Source organism: Xiphias gladius, chromosome 18, assembly GCF_016859285.1.
Source record: "Xiphias gladius isolate SHS-SW01 ecotype Sanya breed wild chromosome 18, ASM1685928v1, whole genome shotgun sequence".
In the NCBI taxonomy this organism is placed as follows: domain Eukaryota; kingdom Metazoa; phylum Chordata; class Actinopteri; order Istiophoriformes; family Xiphiidae; genus Xiphias; species Xiphias gladius.
In genome coordinates, this window is record NC_053417.1 from 18,383,320 (window position 1) to 18,409,223 (window position 25,904).

Here is a 25,904-nt window from a genome sequence, read left to right on the forward strand (position 1 = left end):
TTCTCTTCTACATATCAGGGGCTGGCAGCTGTCCCATGAGCAGGCAGGGACCTGCATCACTGCTAATGAAAGACAGTGGGTGTGTACTCTCATTACCTTTCAACAGCCTACAGAGAAAAAAGGGCAAGTAAAAAGGGAGGGAGAGAGCAGAAGAGACAGAAAGAGGAAATCAGAGCCAGAGAAGTCAGAGTAAAACAGGTTTTTATCAATGGTTATGTTAAGTCTCCTACACTACTATTTCTCCTTACTATTTCTCATTGACTGTCACTCCCTTTCATTGCATTTGACACCAACATGTAATTAAACTAATTGAGGGGCTCTGGCTATATGCATGTCCCCTACCACGCTGTTTGAAACAACCTTCCTAATAAAAATTACACAGCAAAGCTAGTCTTTAATCCGACAAACAATCACAAATCACTTAATTCCCTAAGCGTTTTTCTTACATCTTAACACTGTTACAGTAAGACTGGTGATTGCAATGTTTAATAATCCTCTTAACTTACTGCCTGTACAAAATCAAACAGCCTACAATCCAAGGGGCAGCTGCTCATAGAGGGTTTAGACCTCTGGGGTTGGTGTCAGCTATACTATAACACAAAGCCAGCCAGCAGGTTAGCACACGTTTTAGCCCTCTTCCACACAACTCATCTGTCTATATTCCTCCCAGTGTCATCCTACTTCATTTCCAGTCTGCTTATCTATGGTATGGCATAGGTCTCTGGCAGCATCGTCCTTGGAGTCTTTACAGTTTCATATATTCGGTAGCTCAATAATCTTTACTGCTGCCCAACTCCAGGGAGGTAGAATTGCGAACTCCCACATATTGTACAGTATATGAGCTCTTCTCTGTCACCGTATGGCTAGAGGGAATATTGATATTCATTTCTCCTCCCGTTGCTACCTTGAGCATCAATTCTCCTCTCCTCCTCTACACCCTCTGACTATCCTCATTTTCATGCATCCCTTGAACCCTTTGTTGCTTGCTGCTTATCATCCCTCCCCTGTCTGCTTCCTCTCCTTCGTTCTTACTAAACCTTCCCACCGCCCCCCCTGAAAAGACTGAAAAGGGGATAGAAAGATTCTTGACAATGACAACCCTTTGACGTTCTGGACTGTTGGTATAGTACAAAAAAAAAAAACAAGAGGGGGAGATGTGAAAAAGAGAACATAATCCATCATCCACACAAGCAGAGAGTGACAAGCCTAATGCAAGAGGCTGTTAAACTGTATGGTGCTTACATTTTCTGAATGTTTCTAGTGGGTTTTCCTAAGTGTCTCTGTGCTACTATTTTATTGAAATAACCAAAGCACATCAGAGTTATTTCTCTACAACTGTGGCCCTTAAGTATTACTGCTCTAACTTTTGTTTTATGTGAAAAGCCGAGTGGACAACATCTAGGGCTGCTGTGATTACCACAAAACCACAGCTGTGCCAAACAATGAGCAGAGTCAAGAAACTTTACTATGACTGTGGATGTCAACTACTGAGTTAAGACACACAATAAAAGTCTTCCAGTTGTCAGAATCAAGTCTTTAACCAAAACTATGAAAAATGCAGCCATATCAAAGAAATTCTATTAAAGCATGAAAATGATAACGGGCTCAACTGGCCACATCTATAAATGTTGATTTTGACTTTTTCACTTCTTTTCTGTAATCAATTTAATTTCATATATTTTGGATGGTAATCCTAAAAATATACTTAATATGCTTAGAAATGGCACAGGTATTAGACAGCTTTGTCCCTTTATGCTAACAAAATTCAGAACAATAAGTTGGCAAGTGAAAAGTGCAGTATTACTTTTCATTCACAGCATGTTGAATTAACATAATAGGATTTGCTGGCTGGGAACAAAATTTTTCCTTGGCTTCCCATGGGAAGGCAGAAATTTTTAATTTTTCAGATATTTCCAATATATGAAAAGAAATTAATTAAAAATACATCAGACTCTATCTCACTCGCAAAACACTACATGAATGTCACATCAGACACCCATCTTTACCTTTCGCTTCCGAGGTATGGGGTCCTCAAACATGAAGTGCGTGCTCTCTGTGACATCCTCATTGACGTCATCACCCTGGGATGAGAGCAGGAAGTTCTTGTTGGTATCGTTGGATAGAGGTGGGGACGGTGTGGAGGGCACCGATTGGTCGCTGGCATCCCAGCTCCAGTTGCCACTGGTGGAACTGCTGTAGCTAGCTGACAGCACCTCTTTCCAAGCCCTGCTGGCTGGCTCTGGGACTGTGGTTTAAAGAATGCACATAGTTAACTTCAGATTAAAATAACAGAAAGACATGCTTAAAAAGCACTAGTGCACTTCTTTAAAAAGGCCTGAAATTAAAAAATATATATATTTTGGCAACACATAACCAAAAAAAATAAATAAATAAATGAATAAAATAATATTCCCAACAATGTTGGAACATCATGCATAACAATCTTAACCGAAATCCTAGCTCTGAAATGGAAATAAAATTTTGTATCTGTAAGAAGCCCCTAAACTATGACAGCCCCTTTCATATATATATTCTAATATCTTTACTATCTTACATATAGTAGAAACTATCCTAACATATTTTATTATGCTATACTGACCTCTGCTGAATACACCAAACACAGCTTCAATTTCCTGTACAAGGGAATGTACTATTTCTAAGTCTTGGCCCACAAACCCTTTCTATTCACTTTGGCTTTTTGACAAATCCAATAATGCTCAACATATAAGACTCGATCATCGTACTGGCTTGATCTGACTTTTACTTTGGCAAAACATGATAAAAAACAAAAACTTCAACTTGGTAATCCACATCGTGTACGCTGGGGATTAATTTATACAAACAAATAACTATATCCTATAGAAAAATAAGGAGTTGAATCTCAGTTCAAATGAATATGTAACACAGATCAACTTGTGTGTGAGGATTACTGTACTACTTCACAGAAATTCTAAAGCACTCCAGTACCATGTCTCCTCCCTATAAGAGAGAAACAAATCACAGCATGGCAAGGCCTATTTCAGCTCCTAAAAGAGATAATATGGGGAAACTGTGTACAATCACAAAAAACAACTTTCAATGTCAAGCTAAAGCATATAAAAGCCATTTTAATGTTTGAGCGTTTTACGGAGTGTCGAGGGAGGTGTGGAGTGAGTGGTGTTAAGAGCTGGGATACATAATGGAACATTTACCCAAACTCCCAACTTGAACACAAGCGAAGACATTTTATGATGCTTGACCAAAATGTGATGATTCAAAGAGGTCAACGAACATCTCCTCTCTGCAACACTTTGTAATAAGTGAATCTTTCATCAAACTCAGCTCCTCCCAAACCCTCAGCATCCTCTGACAAGATCTGAAGACTGCTGAATTCTACAATGAAAACTTAAATTTCTATCCATTCATTTGCACTTTGTCCCAGCCAGTACAGCCGTGTCGAACAGGGTGCTCCTAGCCTTTAAGGATATGAACTGCGACACGTTGCTTTACTGAGAGCAAAAACAATAGCTTTGCTTTAACGCTGAGGTAAAAAAAAAAAAAAAAAATTTACAGGACTTTGACCGTCTGATGGGGTTGGCATGGTGATGGCAACCTCAGTAATACTTGAAACGGCAAAAGGAGCTATGGTGATACGGTCAAGGCTGAACAGTTGGCAACAAGTGCTGGGCTTAGGTAAACACGCATGCATTACAAAGATAAGGGAATATTGCTAATAATACTGTAAGACTCTCTTCCATTGGATGAATACAGGTTAACACATAAACGACTCAATATCACAGTCTGTGTCAGGGTAAACTAACATCAAGTGATTTATGGGGATATTTTTGTTTCCACTGTCCCCAACTTCCCCTAACTGACAGTGTGTAACCCTTGGCATGATTTAAAGTGAATGTCCTTGATTTGTTTAATACAGTAGACTAGTCAGTATTTGATGCAGTATCTTCTGCTGAAGGTACAGTAAGTGCAAGGTTGAACGTAACTGACGCTGAGGCAGTGGTGTTACCTGTGGATGCAGTGGAAGGGTAGAGCACCAAAGGGGATGTGGACAGTGAGGTCAGGACGGTGGCAGCCATCACCTCCTTATCAGCATGACCTGAGGGCTTCCTGCACAAATATACACACAAATATAGATTGACCACACAGGCAAAAAGTCAGGTGTAGTTAATCCCTGGGTGCTCTTGTCCCCAGTTCACCTCGAACCCAGGACATGTTTGAACAAATCAAACTTTAGTCATTCTCTGTAAAACAGTTTGTCGTTGACTGTTTCTCTGAATAATGGGAAATTATTTTATAAGAGTAGTAGCCAGTGCACAGAGAGATAGGCGATTATGTGTAGAGTAAATCTGGGTGACCTTACTTTTTCTTTGTATGTTTGAGTATGTGCATGTGTGTGTACATGAGGATGTAATGGAAAGCCTCTAGAGTGAAAGGGTTTTGTGGTGTGTTTCTGCACAGCTTGTGCAACTTCACTTAGAGAGAGGGAGAGAGATGCTTGTTCCTCCCTTCCTGCTCAGTAAACCCCATGCTGAGCAGTCCAACCTCAGCTTAAACCTTATTTATACTGCCCACTTGAACTGGCAGCGTACACATACACACAGTACACATATACATGCACAGTGAGCTCAAAGAGTATACTTTGGCATCTGGCGTTCTAATAAAATGTAACTGAGAACAACAGTAATTTTTGCCATCCTGAAACTAAGCGCAAATGTCTCTGGTTCACCAGATTTATTGTCTCAATCTATTCTATTTTGCACTCTTCACCTCTATTCATGCTGTCCTTGAAAGTGAAATATGGGGAAAATTATTCATAGCAGGGCCAAGAACTCACCCACGCATAAACAGATTTAAATTCTCATGTAAAATCCAGTAAAAAGAGAGGTGTCAAGGCCCATACAATGTTAGGACTAACTACGTACCGTATGTAATATACAAATCCAAATGTTGTAAAATGTTAACATATGAACACACACACTAACACAGATGTACTAACAAAAAGCAGACACACTCATACACAGACAGAGACAAAGATACACATGGTCTGCAGCTTTAAGAGGTCCTTGTCCCGCCCCCAGACTTCTTCACTACACAACCAGAGTAAACTGGTTTGAGGCATTCTCTCAGCCAAGCCCTAAACCCTGGCAGAGATCCACTCTGAGCCTCAGTGCAAACACACACATACTCAACATAAAAACTTCACTCTTGAAGCCACAAACACGTACAAAAGTACACTTTAAAACAGCAAGCGTACGTGTACCTGCTCACACAGACACACACACACACACCATTAGAAGTGACTAGATTTAACAACACAGAAAAACACAGAAAAAGTTCAGAGAGTGTCTCAGCTCCCACGCCGATGAGAATGTGTTGGATGTGGAGCAAACATATCGCAGAGGAATGTACCAGATATGAAAGAATCTGAACACTCCAGACTGGCGTTCACACACGAGACACACTGCAACATCTCAAAACATGGTTTGTGTGTGTGTGTGTGTGTGTGTGTGTGTGTGTGTGTGTGTGTGTGTGTGTGTGTGTGTGTGTGTGTGTGTGTGTGTGTGTGTGTGTGCGCGCGCGCGTGTACTGCAGGCAGTTGACAAAACAGTTGTGTATAATTATAAAATACAAACGCGGAACGAGTATGCACAGTATGCAAAGAATAATATCCACACAGCTGAATCAGAAGACATACCCAGAGGAGAGACAAGTAATACACATATACATAATACGCAACACACACATACACGTGCATAAACACACACACAGTCTGGACGAGAGATAAAGAGATAACAAGATTAGCCGTGTCCTGTTTCAGTCATTAGCCTTGTTTTCAGCACTAAACAGGGCCAACCAGGGACACAATTCTGATTTATAGACCTCTGTCTATTTTTTAATGACATTTCTGTACTGTTTTTCTCGTTTTGTTGCCAACATGGACTATGTGTTGTCATCTTCACTCTGGAGATAAAGAGATGGTGCTTTCAATTCCACAAAACATGTGTTTGGAGACCTGGTCCCATTTGACCAGCCTATGGTCTGGAAGTGGTGTACTAATAGCATACCACTCACAGTCATGCATGTCTGTTTTTGGTGTGTGCGTGTGTATTAGTGAGCGAGATTAGAAAAAAATAAAAACTGGAAAGAAAGCTAGTTTATTAGTTGATTCCAAAGCTAATTCAAACTTTGATATACCTCGCTCTCTTACATAAGCACACACACACACACACAGATACCAACACACACCAGAACCCCCCCACCACCACCTCCTCAGATTTCCTGACATTGAGCTTTTTCCTACCTCTGCTTCCCAGCAGAACCTTGATATTCCACCACAGTTTCATTACATCTTGTGCCAGTGTTTGTGTGTGTCAATGTGTGCACGTTAAGCAATAAACAAAACTAATGGCAAGTTTTAGACACCCTTTCTCATTGGGCCTATTGCTGTGTGACTCTTATTCATGCGGACATTAGTGAAGCTAATCTGCTGTTGAAATACCAAGACAGAAGCAGATGGATGCCATATCCTGCCATCATAAAACCAGTTTGCACAGGTAACAGTCCCACCATTCCTATTTACTGCTTACTCTGATGAACACATCAATGCCTGCAGATACTGTAATGATACTACTCTCTCCTCCTCACCTTTCTCTATTAATTCTAGTGTCTGTGAGATAACTATGGAGCCATTAAACTTGGTGGGAGTGGAGGACAGGCTAAAGAGTGACTGCACCGACGCTACAGTAAATCTGTCTGCATCTTCTTTTGAGAGGCTTTATTTTGGAGCGAGTTAAAGTGGGGATGCCTTTATTTACCACCCAGAAATAGATGACAGGAAAGTGGAGATGGCTGTCAACAAATTTGGTCTGTGTGTGTATAGGATATGTATGTATGATTGTCTGTGTCTTTGAGGGGAAGGGCGTTTTGGGGTTTCTCGGTTTTTGACTCCCCATAGCTGGATGTTTACAGGAACCTTTCAGTCCAACCATGGTACATTTATGGCATGCAGTAAATTTAATGATGACATGATAAACATAACAGTCTACCCCACATTTGCAGAGGAACATGTGTGGGCACATATGCACACTCTGTGGTAACTGAGTTATTAAATGTAGTGACACCATTCATACTCTGAGCTGTCAAATCTATTGGCACTGTCACTGAAAAATGTATTTTATGAGACAGGCACAAAGCCTCAATATGGAAATCTTAACCCTGTTTTATTCCCCCTTGTATCTGTGTATATGTATGTATGTGTAGTACGAGCATTTGCGGATGCTTCTTGTTGGAGCATTTGGCACACTTAAACACATGCACAAACAAAACCATACACTCACTCTCGCACGCAAGCACGCACGCACGCACACACTCACTCTCTCTCTCACCTTCCTTCCTCCCTCAACTTGTATTGGCCTTGCCTGGGCCAAGAACCCTCCCCTCTGGCAGCGGCACAACACATGGGCCAACTTAAGTCAACAAGCCAGGCCCAGGTATATACAGAGGGAGAGAGAGAGAGAGAGAAACAGAGAGAGAGAGAAAGAGAGAGAGAGAGAGAGGGAGAGGGAAACAGAGAGAGAAAGAGAGAGAGAGAGAGAGAGGGGGGGGGACTTTGTCGACAATCATTTCTTCCAAGGTGCAGTAAATTACAATGAGTCCAGGCTCAGACTGAGCATTTTTGTGGGATGATTTTCAAGGTTCAGTTTTTATTACTTGAATACAAAAAAACCTCCAACAGTAGATTCCAACAGGTCCTCAGAGGACACTTGGTCTTTGATACTACAAATGGTGATATGATGTCACCATGTTGCTGTTTGGCACCCCCTACGCACCAACCCCACCCAGTACTATAGTGGGCTCTCTGCTGTTGTTGGGGAGACGACACGGCCTTCCCTCTATATTTAACACAGCACCTCTGCTCTAGTTATCAGCCCAGTAGAAATTTCCAGGATCCGCCTGGTTTATAGTGCATATTGCATTTAGTACAAGCTCACTTAAAATCCATGCCAAATGCCACAAAACACAACAATTTTGAAAACCGACAAGCAGACCATTGAGGCCACACACACGGCTTAACATTGACATGTTCGTCGGTGGTGTATTGACCTTTTTCATCTAAGTTTTTCTTCCTAACCTAATCTAATCACTCTCCCTCCCTGCATGTGTATCCCACCTGTTTGGCAAAGCCAAGACTCCGTTTACCAGAACATGACTTCCCACAGACCCCCCTCTCACACAGCATTTGTTGTGTGTGAAAGAGCAAACTATGAACATTTTACAGTCATCCTCTAAGTCTACAGGTACAGTGGGTGATTGTTTCATTCTCAAGAGACAGATTTACATTGGATTATCACTTTAAGCCCTTCACAACACACTACAGGTCTGTCTTGTTTACCAGGGGAAAAAACTGTGCGTCACACAGACTGCTTGGAAGGAACCAGTTTTAGAAGGTCAAGAGAAAAGAGGAAGACAGAGTGGAAGGGGCTGAGGCAGTATCAGTAGATTTCATTGTTTTGAGTTGGCTGACCACAAAGCTTATCCATTTTGTATCAGGATGAGTCAAAGCTGTGTGGAGTTTAATATGGTGGGTGTAGTTTTCACCGGCTTTGTGCACTGCCAACAATAATCTCTGCTCTCCCCCCGAGCCCTGGTGGTTGTTGCTTTAAATAGCACTTGTCCGTCCAATATGTGATCCCCAAAACAGGCATCAGGGTGTATTTGTGTGTCTCTGTCTGAACTGTATGAATATGCATGTGCACTTCTTCATATCCAAAGTAACTGTGTGCCTCAGATTGGCAGGAAGACTGGCGTAAAACCTGAGAGCTGAAAAACACTGTCACACATACACATGTAAACAAAACCAACTTTCAAACCCCACTTTGTTTGAGTCTTGATAGGACACACTGACCACGTTTTCATATTGCTTTTTTTCTCTGACTGTCTCTCTCTTTATCTCTCTTGAACACAAACATATGCACACAGTGGCAGAGATATGCACACCAAAAATAGGGGTAAGTCATGAGATAGACTCTTCCTCAGGCAAAGTTTTTTGTTAATTCATCACTAAAACATATGTTCACATCGCTCATCCTCATGCACACTCAGAGCATGAGAATGTAAGGGTGGGAACCACAAAACCACATTTGTGTTAACCATACATTTTTCTGTCATGTGTCCTGATATGCATCTCTCTCTACCTTTTTCCTTTCAGTCTGTTCAAGGCTCAAGGGACCTGACTGGCTCCAAAAGGAAATGGGGCTATTCACTGTTTATGTAAATGATGTGTATTATCCTTAAGCATATGAAATCATAAATGAAGATGTAGATGAAGGCTTTTGAAAATATGACTTATCATTGCACACATAGTAAGTAAAAAAACAGTGCAGGCACTGGCATGATGTAGTCAAACTGGTATATTCTGCATAATAAGGTAACATTGACAACTGAAGCTATTAGAACTGACCAGGCTGGTGTTGATGATCGTCTGCCTGTTGTGTGGCCCGGACAGCTGCTCCATCCACACCCACTATTAATAGAACACCCACGGCTCTCCATCCCACTATCCGTCCATCGCCCATCATCCTGCCTCGACTCTACTGTATTACGTAACGTCCTCTGTCCCTCTCTCTCTATCTCACTTCCTTGCTCACTCCGAAGGCGGATAGTCAAGAATAGCAGTAAACAGTCTACCTCGACCCAACACAAGCCTGTACCCCCTCCAATAATCAGCTGTGACCCCCTGCCTCCATCCTGATCACTCTCTCTATTTTTCCTGTTTTGTATTTCCGTCATCTCTTTGTACATTAAAGCATGTTTTGTAAATACACAATGAACATAAATTTATAGATGTAAATATGTGGTTAAGCATCAGGTTATGTTGTCACTGTGTATGCATGCATGTGTGTGAGCATCTTCGTAATTCACTCATTACTCTGCAGTCTCTACACATGTTGCCTCTTATGTAAGTCCCCAGGCACTGAGCCCCCTGGAGAGGGAGAGGCTGTTAGGCAGGAGCCATGTCTCTTCAATGTGGGCTGTGAGTGTAATGGCTATTCAGTCCCAGGACAAAAAGCTCTCTCTTTCTCCCTCTTGATCCTCGAATGCAATCTGTACCCTTAGGGCCAAACACAAACAACAGATAGCTTTGTTCTGGCAAAATAATAGAGGATAGTACAGACACAGAGCATGATTCCCTCTGTGGTGTTTGACTCCCCATGTCTACTCTATATGTATATAACTACACAGACAGAATTTACACATGCAAATATTCAACTTTGACAGCAAACTCAAAGGTCAAACATCAGTGAAAAAGGGTTTTTCTGTGTGGAGTAACCTGTATAGACATCCCATCTCAATGCTTGTAATGCACGTTCCACAGTGAGAAAATGCTGACACAGTACAAGCAATTACCTGGTTGACTACAGAGCAGATCATGACGCACTACTTGACTTGCATGCCATGCCCACATCTTGTGGAAACAGTTGGACATGGGGAAATTATGGGTCATTACATTTGCAGTTTAAGCCCCACACAGCTCAGCTCAGTGCTAGCAAACATTGGTTGAACATGGGTTGGTGTTTGGTGTAAATCTAATAACAGACAGGGGGCACACACACTTACATGCCCTCCTCTGGCTTTACCCAATAAAAAAATCCTCCAATAAGTCTTTGATAAGTTGCAATCTGTTCGCTAAGGCCTGACCTCACCCTTCCTACTACTTCTACCGCACTTTAAGACATTAAATCATAAATATATTGCTTGCACATCCAATACAATTAAACAGATGACAATATGTGGAGGAAAATTACAATTAGTCTACAAATGGAGCATTCAATGCATAGTTTGACAATACACTAAACCTCTAATGCTTTGGGTCTGTGGGCAAACTGGGTAACAACTACCGGTACCATACTTTATTACTCCACTGTTACTTAAGGCTACACAAAAAGATTAACTTGTAGCTATAGCAACTTCCCTTGCAACTTCTGTCAGTCCCCTCCAATAACAATGTTGTTGCTAGGGGAATGCTGGGCAGTCTCTCTTGAGTAGTGGCCTTAGTATTTTTTTCCTTCTTCTGCTGAGGGAAGCAAACAACATAGGCTCTTCTGCCTGAAAACACTGCTTCCATATAAAAACTCTTGTCGTTTTTCATTTGAGTCATGAGTTGATGCAGTGAGCCAGAGAAGTCAGCCAAGTATTTTTGTTTTCTTTTACATTCATCCTGAAAAAAATTCTATTCCTACTCAACATATATTTGCAATCTATTTTCATGTATCTAAATAATCCAAACTCTCTGGGCTAAACTGAGGTTATGATTCTCCAGAATCAGACATGTCATCTCCTGAGCGTTACGAACGACTGAGCTTCCTATTTGTTCTATGGATGTTAAGGGAAACCAGATCAAATCAAGTAGGAAAACTTGCCTCTACATATCATCAACTAAGTCTGTTTCCTCCTGACTTAAACAAGAAAACGGAGGAGAATATACAGATGATGTCACAATACATACATACAATTCAGAAGTAAAACAAGCAAAAAAAGAAAGAGAGAGAGAATATAGGAACCAAAGTAAACAAAAAGAATCACGACTTGAAACTTGGAACACAGATTAAAATGTTGGAGAGCCCCAAAGCGTAAGTTCTCTTTCTGCAGCACTCATACTCTTATTTTGTTCCTCATTCTTCACTTCCCACTCCCTCTCTTGCCTGCTCTTGAGATTTGCCCTTCTGCCATCACAAGCCAGAGCAGGCCTTTGCCTGGTTTCCTGTGTTTTGCAAAAGCAAACTAATGCTTTTCCAAAGCCACTCTGCTCTACTTTCTCCCATGAAGCCAAATATCTGCAGGGCAGCATCAGACAGACAAAGCTAGCAAGTAAAATAAACTGATCAGTATCTTTTTCTAGAAGATAAAGTGAGGGAGCTAGAACTCATAAGAAGAAAGTGCTAAAAGTGTAGAAAAGTATAGCCGAATGATGGCTGTAGACTTTGAGGTAGTGTGATGAGGCCTGTGGATGAGCTGAATATTATAAGACTCCTCCCACCCAGACATGCATTGCCAGGAGTAAATGTACCCCCAAGAAAGCAGTGTTTTGTTTACTTTCATAACATCCAGTACTTGTGTTTTTGTTTTTTTGTAAGAGTGTATGTGAAAGAGAATACACAGAGAGGAAGGCAGGCACTCTGCTATGGTGCTAGAGCATATGATCCGACTGTTGTATACTGTCCAGAAATGAATAGTGATAAAAAATTTTGAAGCAAAACAATTGAACAAATAAAGAGAAGATAGGCCTTTCAAACACTCAAAAGTCTGTATGTCGATATTATGTGTTTCTCCCTGTACACAGAAATATGTAGCATATGAATAACAAAAACAGTAAAAAGGTCAAATGGGTACAAGCACATAAATAATTAGATTTTCAGCCATTACTGAGTCAGAATGACCATGCGAATAAAGCAGCTTGCACTATTATGCATGGGCCACCTTGCCTACCTCACCTGTGCATGATGGCTACCTCACTAACCTGCTGCTGATCGTAATGATGATAATAATCATCCATCATCATTGATGAGCCGTCCAAAAAGTGTAGAGTTGTAACCACAAAACCAGAGAGAGAGGGGGAGAGAGAGAGAGAGAGAGAGAACATCGGACTGCCCTTAACCTAATGTTCTGTTAATGTATTGACACAATATAATTATATGGGTTTCTGCTATAACTATAGAGTACACATGTAGCGTCCACTTTCTCCTTTAATAACATGCAATTGCTTTAAAAATAAATAAATAAATTATATATATATATATTTGTCATGTCTGACATATTCAGATATAGCCCAGACATTGAAACTATGGTGAAAGTTCTCAGATGTATGTAATGTTGTTAGTATGATGTGAATATGACTATCTACAGATCTTTCTGTCTATGTTATCTGAGAACCGTGCCTCAGACGCATGTCTCACGCTGAGACCACTTTCCCATTCAAGGAAGAGTGGTCTCAGGCTTTTGGAATCCCACTGTATGTCGACTGTGTGATTTCACGATCCAAATCTTCATCAAAATTCGCCGTTTTCAGCTTGAAGGTTGCTAGCTCGGAAGTTGTTGTTATTTCTTGGATTTTGAAAATGGTAACAGGCCGGAGGTGGATATTGGGGCATTTCAAATATGCCATTTGACTGAGTCTTAATGGCTAATTAAAAACAGGTAATTACAAGTATGATACAAAAAAATATATCAATGTGATATATATACTATATCATAAAACTGACATGCAAAAACTAAACTCCATTAATGTTTTTAGCTGTTATACAGCTGATGCACACTAAATAGGCTGTGGTGAGGCTATACAATATGTCCATTTTCTACCCATTGTTGAAGTGATGCACTCTATAAAAATATAAAAGGGAATTTGATGCAAGTATTTAAAAGTAAGCATACTTAACAGTATTTGTGTGTGCTTGTTGGAGCAAAGCCTGTGTGTTTATTGTGCAGAAAGAGGAATCTGTGTTGGGAGTCTAATGTAAAGACACATTTCAAAACAGCGCGCACAGACTTTGACACTGCTTTTCCAGTGAACTTAATTTCATGATGTCGCCCCTATCCTTAAGTAACTGAGTAGCCCTTGTGTGTCAACCGATCCTCAGCCCCCTACTGGCCCTTTCAGACTGTACTGGATACCAACTGATATAAAAAAAAAAAAAAAAATACCATAAACCACATCTTTAAAAATTTCCCGGGTGGATCTTCTGGCCCAGTGCTTACAAAAGCCATTCACCTCTCTCAAAATTATCGGTTTATCAACATCCTAGGATGGAGGCAATGACACCATTGGGAATAAGGAAAGGAAAATGCCCCCTCTATCACTCTGCAATGCCAGCAATGGGATAGTTAATAAGACGAATGGAGGCAATAAGAGGACATCATGGAAGCACTGGAGAGATGATGATGATAAAACAGAGCGTCTACCTTCAGACAGAGAGCTGCTTTTCCATGAGACATTTGAGATATTAAACCCAGGACCATACTGCTGTTTTTTTACCATTACTATTCATAAACAAGTTGAAAGGTGTGTAGTCACTGCAGTGGTGGGAGGGACATACTACCTGTGTTTTCACAACTTTGAACTCACCCAACCTCATGGAGACTGCTAATCCTAAATTATTTAACGTTTATGAACGTTTACTCCGAGTCAGCTCCCAACCTATTGACATCATGTCAAAGAAGTCATTGGTGTTGCTGCATTTTGTTAAAACAGATGACTGAGCCGATTGTAAACTTTGCAAACAGCAGTTTGCATATCACAGCTCAACAACCAACACAGCATATTATCTAAAAACGGTAGGCTAACTTGTCTGCGGTAGGGTGCTCTGTCAACTTTTGTGTTTAATGCTTGGGGCTCTGAGTGTGTATTCCTCAATAGTTCTTGTGCTTGGATCACCTGTTGATATAGTTCTATTTTCTGAAATCATACGAATACGGGCAGGAGCACGCTGGTCAGCTCTGAATCTGTTATCATTTCAGTATAAAAAAATTAGGCTAAAATGTTTTAACATGCTGCAAATACTCTTTTTATGTTTACTTATATTTAATTTAGGCCAATAACTCTACCAGGTAGAAGGCACTGTGGCCAGTTTAGTTAATCTAGAGATAACGTGCAGGTTATTTTTCCCCCGCATCTAATTGATTGGTTGAAGAGTAGGTAGGATTTCAGTTAACCAAGATATTCTTTGGCGGACTAGTTGAAATGTGATGGCTGGGTTTCACTAAACAGGATGAGAATGATTGCTTGTTGGATGCAAATGGTCAACACCCCCAAGAGTTTAGCTTTTTTTCAACAAAGCCAAACCTGGGCAATGGTCAGATTAGGACAGACTCTTTTGCCTGAACAGACAAACAAACAGATGGAAGAGCTTGCCAGACACAGCTAGCAGCGCTGGCCCAGAGAAAGTCATGCCTTGTGTGACCGAAGTTTTTTTCAGTGAAACAGTCAGGCCAGTCTAAAACCAAGACTCTTCACTCTCAGACTCATAGACACGCAAGACCAAACACACACACACAGAGACATTCATTTTTGTAGTGTAAAATCTTAAATTGCTGATTAGGGAATGTTGTAGAAATGCAAAAAGCATTTGCATATTAATAGCACACATCGGCAAGCTTTGTAATATGAAAGTAAAACATCTATAGTTCCATGGCAACTGAGCAAATTCAAAATGCTGATGAAGACCGTGTGATATCATCAAAAGCTCCAGAACAAGTGAGTAAGTGGACCTTTAGCTGAGATTGTTTTGTCAACTGCTGTTCCAAAGGTCATAAATGAACAGTCAAATTTAGTGTTACAAAGTTGCTATCTAAATGTTATGTCATAAATCACTGGATAATTTAGTAACTTAATTAATTACAGTAATCTTTGATCTTTATTAAACATCAGCAGATAGAAAGTAGGCAATTAGGGCAGTTACACTTAAGCAGGTTTAAAGGCTGGGTAATGCTGTTTGGACAGTAGACGGGTGCCTTGTGTTAAGCTAGTGAGACTTCAGAGGCTTAAATCAGATCCAGCTTCAGAAATACCAACATACCACTACACCTCATTCATTCACACACTCAAGACATGCAGACATGCACGTACTTGGCACCTCAAGTCCCCTTTGGTGCATCTACATCTTTAGTAAATCTAGTCAAATGTAAGGGGGCTGACATAACACCCACAGAGACAGAAACAGCTGCTCAGCATTAGGGATGTACACAATTAGTTGGTATAATTATTAAACATTGAAAATAAGGCTGTATGTAGGCTGTGTCGGAATAAACTGGCATATAACCACTCGACCAGAGCAATGCGCAATCACATTCAGCACAGGTATATGGATTTAACCTGTAGGGAAAGAAGGCTGCCCTTGCAAGCACTGCTAACATTAGCCACACTTGGCAAACCGATATGGCATCTTTTACCTCAGCGTTTCCCACTAATTACCTGTCACAGTATAATTTGGCCCGCCAAAAATATTTTCACACTTCTCATAACAAGATAAAAGATCTCCCCTCCTTGCCCTGTGCTCTCTCTCTCTCTCTCTCTCTCTCAAACACACACACGCACACAAAAACATCGATAAGCGATCCATCTGTTACAGTCAGACTGGCCATCGGGAGCACCGTGAGAAATCCGGCCGCAGCAGACTTTTAGCTGAGATTGTTCTGTCAACTCATCAAACAAATCCATTAATCCATGACTAGTTGAATAGTCTAAATTAAAATTTCCATTTAATCTAGAGAGAAATTAGTCATTAAGAGCATTCCTACTCAGCATGCATATAAAATGTATAACACTCCCTAGTTCCCCATACAGTGATTCCCTTACTATTCCCTGTTTCACCTCCCCTTTTTTCTCAAGTGTTCGTCTCTGAGCTTTAAAGGACAATGTTGTTGTCGCTTATATATACCCCATTTGCTACAACCAACATCTTGTTTAAATTCCCTGTAACTGTGCAATGTGTACTATATGTTAATAATACACTGTTAAATCTAAAACAAGAGGACATGGGTGTGATGATAAAATCTGTAGAGCAACATAATTATGAGGGATTTCTTAATGTACTTTAGTGTCTTCTGAACTGATAGCAAGCAGAGTTAATGATGACTTTCTAGACAGGGCCAGTCTGGAAGGGGTAGCGAATGGATTCTCTGAAAGTGGGGTATGTTGATGCTACACCAGCCATAAGAATTTGAAGGATTTGAGTGTCATAAATTTTACATTTATTAGTATTATCATTTCGGTACCCTATACCCCCACCCCCCCTTCCTCTCTGTCTCTGTTTCTTCCACCCACATTCTTCCATCGTTTTTTCTTTGGAGGGACTACCGCACTGTTTATTGTATATCAACAAAACAACAAGAAAAACATTTTTTGTCTGTGGATGAAAACCAAGTGTGGGTGGAAATGCAGCCCATCAGAGAAGAGTGAAAATTACCAGATTGTGAAAATCTCTCAGTAATCTCATGCCCTAGAACAGCTACAAGAGTTCTTGGGCAGTGATCAGGGCTCTGCTCTGCACCTGACTGAGAAGCTTCACACACTCAATGCTTTGTGCAGTGGCATGTTGGTGCTGGAAGCCACCACCACTAAAATTAAGCGGGGATACTTTCTACCTCTCCCCAGGCCGGAAATCTCCACGTTATCTTGGCAGCAGTCAGAGGAGTCCAGGGGTGTGCGTCTGCTCCTGTTTAAAGAGACTACTCGGCTCAAAAACCTCTCTTTGCCAAAACACCTTTTCCAGACATACACACTAGGTTTAAGACTTTAAATATCTTCTTAATATTAACTATGGCAAAACTAAAGACCAATTTAAAACTAGAGCTGCAACAATTAGTCAATTAATGGATTAGACAAACTTCGGAAAAAACTATTAGGTTAATGAATAATTGTTTTAATATTTATTAATCATTTTTTAAGCAAAAATTATTTGCTGCTTCCAGCTTCTCAAACAAATGGATTTGATGCTTCTCTTTATCATACATGATAGTTAACTGAATATCTCTCGGTTTTGCACTGCTGGCAAAAAAACATAAAATATGACATTTAAAGACAACACCTTTGGCTTTGGAGATTCTAACAGGCATATTTAACAGTTTTATGACATTTCATAGAGCAAACAATTAATCAATTAATCAATAATTAATAATATAATTGGATTGATAATGAAAATAATCATTATTTGAAGCCCTATTTAAAAACAAAATAAATCATTCTGCCCTAATTCTAATTCTAATTAAACTTAGATAATTAACATAGTAAAAATGGAAACTTTAGAGATGTAAAGTTAATTTGTTCCATTTGTTCACCCGTTCTATATTAATCCTAAACTAGAAAGCTGTTCAAATAAATTAGTATTTACAAGGTGGAAAACGAAATACCAAAAAAATGTATTTAAGACATTTTTTCAGGTCTTAATGTTAGCCCAGAGAGGGCTCATGTACATCAGATATAGCCATGCACATAAGGAGTCACCTAAAGTATGTATGAATGTAAGGGTGTGTTACTTTGCACATACAGTATGTATAAATAGGGTTGGGCGATGTCTACCGAATTGGCGTATGACAATATCTACCATGAAACATTGCGATGGACACTGACTGGCAGAGAACGGGAGAGGTTACTCTGTAGGTAAGATTTCATCCTCAGGTTTGCAATACAAATAAGGACTCGCCCCCGATTCACTGAGGCAGGTGCTAACCAGGTAAAATTAAAAATATTTTCTATGTTTGCGCCTTAATTAAAACATGCTTTCACTGGACGGTTAATAGTCTGATTAAATAAGCTGTTCTTCCTTTAGTAATTACTTCTGTTGAGGCGGCACAGTGGTGCATTGGTTAGCACTGTTGCCTCACAGCAAGAAGGTTTTGGGTTTGAACCCAGTGGAGTTTGCATGTTCTCTCCGTGCCTGTATGGGTTTCCCTCCAGGTACGGGATTCCTCCCACAGTCCAAAGACATGCAGGTTAGGTTAATTGGTGACCTTAAACTGACCGTAGCTGTGAATACAAGCATGACTGGTTGTTTTGTCTCTATATGTTGGCCCAATGATAGACTGGCGACCTGCCCAGGGTGTACCCAGCCTCTCGCCCAATGTCAGCTAGGATTGGCTGTGTTAAATGAAACCTGACTACTTCACTATGGCTACAGAATGAAAGAGTGTGTATGTGTGTAGGTGAGAGAGAGAGAGAGAGAGAGAGAAAAGGAAAAATAGGATAAAAAAAAAGAAAACACACTAATCTGTTCACTTAACACTCTAGAACTTTTTGATTGCTTGTTTTGTCCTCCAGGACCATTTGTTAGAGAGCACAAGGATAAATCCTTATCCCAGCCCACACAGGTCTATTGTTAAGGATGTGCATATCTACACCCACTCACACACACACCCACACCCATACAGACACACACACGGACACAGTCACACACACACACACACACACTCTTATGGACATACAAAAAGCATGGGGGGTTTCTAGGAGCTTATGAGGAACTGGGTCCACTGGTTTTACCAGCCTGGGTGTGGCATGCTGTTTAAAAATGTTTATTTAAGCTGAATCTTTTAAACGTATTTTAATGAAGTTGCTAGCTATATAGCAGCTGTTTAATCAATGCAGTGCTTTGGGCTTTTTATTCACACTTTGATTCACCAAATCCCTTGCAGGCCGAGGCATTTTGAAAAGTCAATGCCCACATTACTTAACTGTGTCAACACAAAATCAATTGGAATGCCAGAAGTTCAGTACAGCTCTCTTCCACAACTAAACTAAAAGACAGGGCAGTCGATAATCCTTTAATTACAAGTGAGATCATGGACATCTGATGTTCCTCAGGATGCACTAAGAAACCTCAGTGAGCACTGTATTTTCCATGTCCAGGTCCAGGTGAAGGTAGCCATAATGCTTCATGGATTACCGACACAGCAAAAGGGAGAGAATAGGAAATGGTGGAGCAGAGGAGAGGAGAGGGGAACTCAGACTGTTGTCATATTTGACAATCATTAACATATAAACTACATAAAACTAAATAATGGTTAAATTTTTATTGAAAATAGCAGGCTGAATGAGAATAAAGTATTTTAGATATTTCCTAACCGAGAAAGAAAGCTAAACAAGTTTCCTACCAAAGAAAGAGAAGGGAAAGCATATTCAAATAAAGGCTGAGCACTAATAAAAAAAAACAAAGTATTGACATTAAAACAGATGTAGACCATTTAGCTCTGCACAGTACAAAGTGTTAGGCGACTTCTCTCTGTTTGCAGTCTGGACTGAATTTCACTGCTTGTCATCAGCAGACTGAGATGACTTATGATAGAGTTGCGCAAGGCACTGTGTGTGTGTGTGTGTGTGTCTGTGTGTGTGTGATGTTTGTATGTGTGTGTCTGGGCGCATGTCTTTCTATGGTTGTGCAAACAAATTTTGGTATGAAAACATCATTGTGAGGATATGTTGGCCGTTCCGCTCAACTTCACAGACAACAACTGTTTGAGGGTTAAGATTTTGTTTTAAGGTTCAGGTAAGAATTAGGGTTTAGGTTAGGGTTAGGGTAAGGGCCTATGCATTACGTCAATGAGTGTCCTCACAACTAATGTAGGATAAGTCTGTGTGTGTGCATGTATGTGCATGCGCACGTGTGTGTACTTTATGTGAGGATATTTATAAGTGCAGTGATTGAGAGCAGGAGAAAGCAAAACCCATGAAACTCAGAGCTTACAGGACATTTTGAAATCAGTTACTTCAGACTTTAAAAGGCTTATTCTCAGCAACCAAGGATCTGGTTTTGGAAGCCATTTTCAAATTCACTGGAGCATTGCACAGTGCAATCAAAAAATTTTTCCTAATGATTAATCTGTCACAGTGAGAAGTAATAAAACAGGCAAGATTAGCATTATGGTTAGAATTTACAGTTTATATGTATAAATATATTATCTAATCAGTGTGTGTGACTTTAAGAAAAATGCTACTTGAACTTCCTCAACAGTGAAGAAATATTTCTAACCAAAAATCAACCCTTGGCTTGTGAGTGTAATGTCTGCAGATCTGTGATTTCATTGCCAACAGAAACATTGTGAACGTTCCAGTGATTAGTATGCTATCATTTTCCTACCTTGTGAATGAATACGGTCACTGAAAAGCAGTGGAAATTAAACAATATCATATATATGCTGAAGATGTGTGTTTACGAGTGTTTGAGCGGAAAAAAAGAAAAGAGACAGACAAAAACATATGACAGACAGATTAGAACTGACATTATTTTATAGGAGTATGGAGTAATCTTTCCTGGAATAGAGAGTCGGCATTGTTCAGAGAACTTCATCTCCTTTGGATTGGAGTAGGATTTAGCCTTTGTCCTTCAGACAAAAGGGGCAGAGGGCAAAAAGCCAAGAAAAACAGAAAATGGGATGTATGGAACAGATAAAACACATAAAAAAGGGAGGTGGGGACATTTTACAAAATCAGGAAAAGTTGCCATGTCTCAGCCAAAAACCTTGCAACCACTGTGTAAAATTGTTTCATACAGTATGTACTATGGTATGAACCTCACAACTGAGGCAGCTTTATAAACAACACCAGCAAAGTAAACTCTGACTTCACTGCCAGGAACTTTTTAGGCGCTTTTATAAGCATGTCAATAACTCAAAGATAGAGAGGGAACGATATCAACAGAGTGATAACAGTTGTATGAAAGATCAAGAAAAGTGTTGGGAGGGTTATGGTGAAAGATGAGAAAGGTAGGAGAAGCTGGTGAACAGAGGGGATAGCTACAGAGCAGCTGCTGTGGGTATGAAGAGCTGGGTAGACGGACAGAAAGAGCAGACTGATTGAAGACAAGGAAGGACAGGTTACTATGGCATCTCTAAATGCTACTGAGGCAGAACAGGAGGCCTTATGTAAGTGTCTATTAGTGTGGGTGAGCAAGCGATAAAGCATTTTTCTGCAGCGGTGCCAGAGCTGCGCAACAAGAGTTTCCTTCCCTCTCGATAAGAGTTTTTTTTCTCTCTCTGTCCCTAAGGCATCCTGCTGGAGGACAGATGTACAGTATACAACCTACATGTACACTACTAGACATAAAAAAGTATGTGAAGATGTATAATGTAACATATAATCGATGCATCATATGTTGGAGCTACTTCTAACTTTGTATACGCAACATCAATATTTATAAAAAACATCAACAACAACAACAGCAACACAGGTTGTTGTTTTTCACAGTATACTCAGGCTTAGCAGGAAGAAAAGCTAAGCAAATACGCTCACTGATGAATGGATTGATCGCACTGTGCGCAATACAAAAATTACATTTGAAAAACAAGACCCCCAGCCTGAGTCTTATAATGGTAGGGAAAACCCTGCATTACAGAATGTTTGCAAAAAAAATTCCTTCATTGCCTCCTGCTCTCCTCTTCACTTATGAAATTGATTTTGCCTCTCTTCTTCACTGCATAACAGCAGATGATTAATGTCTCATTAGGGCATTGCAAACGCACACACGCACACACACACACACACACACACACACACACACACACACACACACACAAATTGACACAATGCATTCCTTAGCCCCTTAACCTAACGTCACCATTAAATGCCTAACCCCAACCGTTGGCCTAACCCTAACCTAAGATTAATTCAGATCTGAACCTTAAAACCAAGTTTTAACCATCAAAAAGCCCTTTGAAGTTGTGAGGAGTGGTCAAAATGTCCTCACGATGATGGTTTCAAACCAAAGTTTGTCCACACAACCATAGAAAGACACACACAGCACATATTTCACCCATTAGCCAAAGCTTCTTCCTTCTTCTCTGTTTAAGAATGAATGATTCAGAGCCTGCTGCAAAGCTGCACCATGAAAACACAGATTAAATTCCAAAAAAAAATTCTTTGATACAAAATCCTCACTCCTCCATAGACCTCTAAGTAAGGATACAGCTTCAGTGTTAGATGATGAGCTGTCTACTACAATCTTCTGCAGTTATAAATTGTCTATGCAGCACCTAACCCAGATTCTGAGGCTGACCTAGTAGATGGAACAGACGCCTGCTTGCGTCCTGATATGACCCCACCCCAGTGCAACCCCCCCACGCATAACTCCATTCATTGAGGACAACCTTTGACCCCTGCCTGTGTCAGTGCAAGAGCGTTAACCTCTTGTGGTCTGGGAGAAAAAAGGCTACAAGGAAAGATGAAAATGCTGCATCAAATTCAGAAGGAATTTTACAACTAATGATAACACTGATATGAAAACACATACAGGCAAATATGGTTTATATGGAATTACAAAAGAAAAGAACTACCTGACAGAGGAGCGGGCTGCTCTACTCTGGAGGCCATGTCAGCGGTCTGGATGTGGGTTAGACATCCCAGACAAGAGTGGGGGCGGGTAGCCGTTCCTTTGACTCTGACCTTCAACAACCGCCTGTAATGTCTCCTTTGGGAGAAGAGGATTGGTGGTGGGGTGGTCGTAGGGGGATGCCTGCCTGCTTAGCCTAAATCCTCCCGATGACTGTTAAAAGACTGAGTCAAAGGCTGGGCACCAATTATGAAAAAAAAAAAAAAAAAAAGAGCTGTCTTTTCCCCGCCACCATCGACCCCCCTCACTGCAGTTGGTTGCTCTGGTGTCTTGTCTATGCCGACTCAGTGTTTTCTATTCAACTGACCCTACTGTGGTGACAGTGTACCTGACCAAGGACAGATAAGAAAGAAAAGCTTTTTGCATCAATACAAAATGCCCACACCCCTCCTCATTTCATCACACCTCTTTTTTTTTTGTTCATTCAAAGTGGTCTTTGTTCTGTTATCAGTGCACTGGATTCCACGCTGATGAGTATTGAAAGGTTGAATGAGCTCTGCCATAAGGGTGTGAGTGAAAGAGAGATTTAATCAGAGACAGAAAAAGGAAAAGACACACACACACACACACACACAGACAAGGTTGACAAGACAGGTGGGAGTGCAAATATACGGTGTAGGTTTGACGTTGAGGATTGGTGTGCATATGCACAAGTAGGAGTGAGTGAATATATTGGTTACTCCTCCAAGATCTTTGCCCAGGCTTGTCTAAAGCATAGTGACCTACTTTGCAGCATTTGGAAAATGAGAAGACAAGGTGTGAGCACTGAAGGTATTACCTGACAAACAATATGCAAGTGATAAGCGGTTAATGAAAAACACATAGATTTGAGCAACAGCTTTATAGCTAAGGTCTCTTTAAACGTATTTAATCCTGTAACACAATGGTGGTATTACCTAAGCTAGTGGGGAGCAAATGAAAATAAATGGTTTTGTTGGCATTATCCATAGCAGGGAACAGAGTGCAGCAAATGCGCAATCGGTAACACCTGCAGGTACAGATACGTGTACACACTGGGATGGTTAGTACAGCCTCGGCACTGTGACCATTACTTGTAGAAAAATAGTTGCATCACACTGCAGTCCAAAAGTGTATTAGTGTAGTACTCCTATGTAACTTGGGAAAATCATTGCATTTTGTTCAAACCCAATTACGGTTAGCGGGTTTATGTGGCACCCAGAGTCCCTTTTCAAACTGCTTTTATGATTTGTGACAAACACCACATGCACATACACTACATCCGGGTAACAGAAAGAGCTGGCATGAGCTTAAGGAAGTTTACCTAATTGACTGAATAGTAAAATGGTTTAAACTAAAATGTGAATCGTGGCTAAGAAAGCTGATTGTTTCATGCTGAAAGAGGAGAGGAGAGCCTCTTGTCACCAACTGCAAAACAAAAGCCAATTTGAGCAGGGTAAAGACAGGGACTTAATCAGAAAGGTCAATGGAGCAACAAAGAGGCCTGGCTAATATGACCACAGTTATATAATGTTATGCAACCTCTTTTAGTGACTGTGTAGCGTCAACGCAGAGTTTGTTATTGTCATAGCAGTGTGCGGAGATAGTTATCAAAATGCTGTGGAAAAGAGATGTTTAATATCTGGTTAAGACCAGGATTGTGAGGTGAGAACAGTCGCTTTGCTGTCTGTAGTGGAGATGCATACACACTCAAAAAGAAGTAAGCTCAACAATAAGCAGGTTAAAAAGCATGTTCAGTCTTGCATGCTCCCCAGAGACACTCCCTCACATCATACATGACCACAAGCATGTGAAGTTCATGTGATGAGAGAAGGAAGGAAGGGTGCAAGTGTGGTATTTAAAACCCCAAAACCCCTACACACATTAAACCTACTATAAAGCACACTTTTAGCAGTTGTACTGTTTTGTTGATAGACTATAAGTAGCTTACAATCTATCTACATCTAAAATCTTAATATCCTAACATTTTTGAAATGATCCTACATTGAGGCTCAGACAGAGGTCATAATTCCTCTATGCATATTTAATAAAGAAGAGCTGCTAAGTTTGTAGATATTTTATTGCCACCGGGTATTTGTTAACGTGAAGGTGCCGTTGCTTAATGTGTAAGCGCCGACCTAACGCTGACAATAACCAATATCTGTGCAAAATAAAGGAAAGAGTGCTTAGGCACCGCCTGCAGCCTTTCCCACTCCTCTTTACTGTTACATAATCACTTGTTTGAAAATGATTTTAAACAATGGGAGCAAAAGTTCACTGCACTGCACATGAAACAAACAAAACACACTTGCATACAACAAAGGTCATCTTCCTGCCTGATATACAGTGGGCACATCACCCTGATACATCCACTAGCCTGGCCTGTGAAAAGAGGTTCAACAAGGATACCATTGGGCTTCAAAAGAGTAAAGCAAGACATGGAGGTGAATGAGTAAAGACTTTCCAAAACATAATTAAATTATTTAAAAATGCACAACACCAACATACTATAACTATCTCATTATTTCTCTCTCTTTTCCTTCTGTCAAGCGATTTGGCAAACCTAAGCGTCATCTCAAGCTCTGGCTGTCTTAGAGTATATTTCAAAACTATTCTGGATTGAACACCAAACATGTGGTCAGTTGACCAGTAAGTCCCCACACCAGTCATGCCCAAACCACTGTACAGTTGTAGCCAGAGGGTGAATTCCACTTCTAGTCAAGATTCTGTTAAGGAACACGTTTGGAGTTGAGTATGAAAATTGACTATGTTGAGTATTTTTAACACCGCATATTTTGTGTCAAATTAGCTCCTTGTTTGGGTTTAATAGAAACTAGAGCTATCCACACATAAATAGGTCTGATAATTAACTATGTGATCTAGAATCCAATGGAGCGATTACCCATTTGTCCAAAGCTCATGTTTAGATGCCAAGCCAAAGTTTGACTCCCATCAAATGACAGTATTGCTTGGAGGAGATGTCTCTTTCACTTAACATGCAACACTCACAAAAAACAAATAAACCAAAGATAAAGATATAACAGGGGTTCATGATTGTACATATATGTCAGCAGCCTCTCT

At 40.4% G+C, this 25,904-nt stretch overlaps 1 protein-coding gene across 3 annotated transcripts in view; it reads right to left on the reverse strand.

Annotated features, from left to right (window-relative positions):
• The window catches only part of si:rp71-79p20.2 (zinc finger protein 704), a 42,698-nt gene that overhangs the window by 14,629 nt on the left and 2,165 nt on the right, over positions 1–25,904 (reverse strand). For all 3 annotated transcript variants that reach the window (XM_040152337.1, XM_040152336.1, XM_040152338.1), the window contains exons 3-4: positions 4,004–4,104; positions 2,007–2,245 (exon numbers count right to left, since the gene is read on the reverse strand). In XM_040152337.1, the coding sequence (XP_040008271.1) occupies positions 2,007–2,245; positions 4,004–4,104 (340 nt within the window). The remainder of the gene's footprint in view (positions 1–2,006; positions 2,246–4,003; positions 4,105–25,904) is intronic.